At 55.1% G+C, this 4,142-nt stretch overlaps 1 protein-coding gene across 2 annotated transcripts in view; it reads left to right on the forward strand.

Annotated features, from left to right (window-relative positions):
• Positions 1-3,851, forward strand: part of SLC6A11 (solute carrier family 6 member 11) — a 128,553-nt gene extending 124,702 nt beyond the window's left edge. For both annotated transcript variants that reach the window (XM_077751504.1, XM_077751505.1), the window contains one exon: positions 3,605-3,851. In XM_077751504.1, the coding sequence (XP_077607630.1) occupies positions 3,605-3,757 (153 nt within the window). In that variant the 3' untranslated portion in view covers positions 3,758-3,851. The remainder of the gene's footprint in view (positions 1-3,604) is intronic.
• Positions 3,852-4,142: the final 291 nt, after the last annotated feature.

A 4,142-nucleotide genomic window follows, 5' to 3' on the forward strand; every position in this document is an offset into this window, starting at 1 on the left:
GGGGGGGGGGGCAGGCTCTGCCTTGGGGGGGCTGACGAGCTGGAGCAAGTCCCTGGGTCTTACCTGAGCAATGAAGGCGCTAAGAAGGAACAATGAGCCCTCACGGGTCCCCAGGAAAGCCACCGCCAGCCCCTCCCCAGCGGGTGTTCACTGTCACCGTTACGTGAGATCTTCTGTAGGAAGCCTTGAGGTTGGGCCAGAGTCTCTGAGTTTCCTCATCTGTAAAATGGGGGCAATAGCAGTTCCTGCCTTACACAGGGTTTTGTAAGGACTTAGTGAGTTCATACAGGGAAAAGCACTTAGACCAGTGACCAAGTGTTAGCTTTCACTGTTCTGGTAATTCATGGAGGACCCCATACCCGGGGCAAAGGGAGGGCGAAGGCCTACCCCTTGTCATCACCGTGCCAGATACAGGCTGTATCTCCGTTAGTCCTCAGAGCAAAGCAGGGTTGCCGGCTCCATTTTCTGCATTCAATAGGTAGAGAAACTGAAGCTCAGAGAAGTTAAATCACTCAACCAAAAATTAGCGTCACACGGCCAAAGCTTAGCAAACCAAATTTTTAAAATTGAGTTATGATTGACATACAGCGTTCATTTTAGGTAACAACGTGATGAGCTGACATTTGTAGATATTGTGAAGTGATCAGTACGTTTAAGTCTGGTTAACACCTGTCACCACTACGCAGTTACAAATGCTTGTTTTTCTTGTGATGGGAACTTTTAAGATCTATTTTCTTAGCAACTTTCAAATATACGGTGCTGTATTACCAACCGCAGTCACCACGTGGTGCATTGCATCTCCACGACTTATTTATCACATCTCCATGAAGTTCGTACNGCTTGTAGGTTTTTGTTGTTTTTCAGATTTTGGTGGGTTTTTAGGTTCCACGTGTAACTGATGCCATACAGTGTGTGTCCCCTTATGATTTATCTCACTTAGCATAATGCCCTCAAGGTCCATCCGTGTTGTTGCAAACAGGATTTCCTTTTCTGTGGCTGGGTCATATTCCATTGTGTATATATACATATACACACACACACACACACACACAATATATTGTGTGTGTGTGTGTGTGTGTGTGTGTGTGTGTGTGTGTATACATCTTCTTTAGCCCGTCCATCCATTGATGGACCCGTGTCTGGGCTGCTGTAAATAATGCAGCAGCGAACATGGAGGCGTACATACCTTTCCAAGTTAGTATTTTCCTTTCCTTCAGATAAATAGCAGAAGTGACGTTGCCGGATCATATGGTAGTTCTACTTTTAATTGTTGGAGGAAACTTCATACCGCCTTCCATAGTATGTTTTCTGTATCCCAAAACCCCCACGTCAGGTGTACGATGCAGTGACCTTTAGAGTAACTTTCTGTGTTATCATCAATCACCCCCAGGAGTTAGCTGTAAAACCTGCCCCTCCCCCCGCAGAAGACCGCGCATGCTCTGTCGCGGTTCAGCCCGGCCCCGCCCCGGACCCCACGCCTCTCCGGCCTCGGTGGGTCCGCCTGCTCCCGACGCTCGGTCAGCGGCGTGGCGCCCCGTGGTCCCTCGGTGGCAGGCAGAGTCACCAACACACCGCGGTACTCTAGAGCATTCGCGGGCTCTCTGCTCTCCTTTCCCACCTGCTGGCACGGCAGATGGTTCGAGGCAGTTTCTCACTCATTTCGGGAAGGGCCACGTGGCAGGCGCTGCTGTGTTTACAAACCCTGCACCGGCTCATCCTCACCGCGGTCCTTCCTGCCCGGCTTTGCAGATGCGGAAGCCGAAGCACAGAGAAGTGAAGCAACCTGTCCGAGGGCACACAGCCTCAGAGCGCCGGAGCCAAAACTCTGAAGGCTGGGCTCTTGTTGCCTGAGTTTCGCTGCGTCCTTCGTCCGCTAGACTGGCCGCACTCCACTGCCAGCCCCCGGGCCACACCACAGGGGTCTCAGGGCTTGACCGTCATCTCCCTGCACGAGGCCCGAGGGAAATGGGAGGAGACGTGTCTGCAGACACCCAAATGCAGCTCAGAGTCCGCTTCAACCAGCCCGCCTGCCCAGCGGCCTCAGCTCCACAAAAAAGCCACATACCCGGCCAGAAGGGGCAAGCCGGGAGGGAAAGTCCCTTTCTCAGGCCTGCCCGTGGCCCCCAGGAAAAGTTCCTCTCCTGCAAGAAATGTAGGTCAAGGGCAGCCGGTTAATTCTGATCTGGGACCAAACCACGTCCGTGGTCCCTGCAGGCCGTGTCCAAACTTCTGTGGCCTTTTGGTATTCAGGAGTGCCCAGTGTCACGGCGCAGTCCTCCAGAGCTTAGCTCGGGCCGGGCCGGGAGGGCTGGGGGAGGCACGGCCTCCTTCCCGAGCTTCCGCCTCCCCCAGCTCCCACACCTGCCTCCACAAGGAGCATGAGCCGGTTTCCAGGCCTTCCTTCCTGAGGCAGCTTGTCCCTCTTTCCCGAAGGCCCTCCCCGCTGGCAGGAGGGATCTAGAAGGAATAATGTGAGGATAGATAGTCCGTGACAAGCTCAGCTAAGCCGGCTTCGTGTTAATCCCAGGAGACAGGTGCCCTTGTTCTCTGCCTTTGACCGACGAGGAAACTGAGACACAGAGCGCTTAAGTTTCTTGCCCCAGTTAAGTGGCAGAGCTGTGACTCAAGTGCAAGTGCCTGGCTCCGGAGTGCAGGCTCAGTGCAGTGCCGGCACACAGAAGGCGCTCAGCACAGGGGAATCGGCCTGGTAATGTCCCCGGACGGTGTGGGTTCAGCCTCTTAGGCATGACAGTGTCTGCGAGAGAAGTCGGAACCTTGATGAGGTTCCAGACAGAGCCGGTGCAGCTTTCCTGGGGAAGGGGCTGATGCCGGGAAAGGACATCCCGCATCCTGGCACAGTGTCTTCTCCCCATGGGACGTGCGGGGTACACGTGAAGCTGAGGTGTGGGGCCCCTGGCAGACGCGCGTGTCAGAAGCCTGCCTGTGGCCTCTGACCCCTCACTGATGCTGTGGGGATGACAGCTACGCTGTCCGGGCCCAGCCCGGTGCTGGCCACTTTGCAAGGGGCATGGGGCTCAGGCTGGGATAACTTTGCCATCTCCAAGCATGGCCCAAGGAGCACATGGCACGCACCACGTGTTCCCCTGGACAGTGGCACTGTGACGACATCCCTTTCGTGGGAAACACACCGGTTTATCCTAGAGGTACCCTAGCTCACTCATACAACACCCCTTGCACGCAAGTACTGTTATCCCATTTCACAGAACAGGAAGGCGCAGCTCATAGAGACTGGGTACCTTGCCCAACACAGCTAGTGAGTGGCTGAGCAGACATTCAAAGCCCAGCTGCTCTGTCTCCACCAGAGGGAGGGATGAGGCAGTCAGCCCTGATCGCACCCACGGGAGGTCAGGTTCGAGGCTAAGCACTTCTGCAAGCCATCTCCTTGTTCCTCATTGTCCCCATTTTCCAGAGGAGGAAACTGAGGCCCAGGGAGCTCAGTTCATCATCCAGTGACAGCGCTCACGCCCAGATCCTGGTCTGATGACTCTGTGGCCCCGTGGTGTCCACCCGTGCAGTTGGGAAAGGCTGAGGCGGGTGCCGGGACCCCGGCAGCCCCTCTCAGACAGCTCTTCTCTCCACGTAGAAATTCCGGAAGTTGACCATCCCCAGCGCTGATCTGAAAATGCGGGGCAAGCTTGGGGGAGGCCCACGGACGGTGGCGGTTAATGACTGTGACGCAAAACTCAAGGGCGATGGGGCCATTGCAGCCATCACAGAGAAGGAGACACACTTCTGAGCAACACCTCCACCGCGGATGCCTCTCCTTCCTTTCTTCCCCGCACCCCGTGTGTGTAAATGAGTACCTGAAACACGCATTTCACCTAATGATAGAGGCTTGCTCGTTTTGCACAGGATTTATTAACAAGTTAATTTTAAGGTGGCCGCGTACGTTCTGGGACGCCCCGTCCCCCTCCTTGCCCCCAGTTGTCGTGTAAGTAACATTACAAAGAGATGATGCTGTACAGGGACTACCAGAATCTTCTGTGCGAGGACAGTTTGAACCAACGTTTTCCAGGGGGTAGGGAGCAGTTGTATCATATGGTCCCACTTTTGTACTTGGGCTGTGGGGCAGGTGGGCTGGGGGGGTCATACCTGTTCTCCGTCAGCCTTCTAGCCGGCCA

Source organism: Crocuta crocuta, unplaced genomic scaffold (assembly GCF_008692635.1).
Source record: "Crocuta crocuta isolate KB4526 unplaced genomic scaffold, BGI_CrCroc_1.0 scaffold69, whole genome shotgun sequence".
NCBI lineage: Eukaryota > Metazoa > Chordata > Mammalia > Carnivora > Hyaenidae > Crocuta > Crocuta crocuta.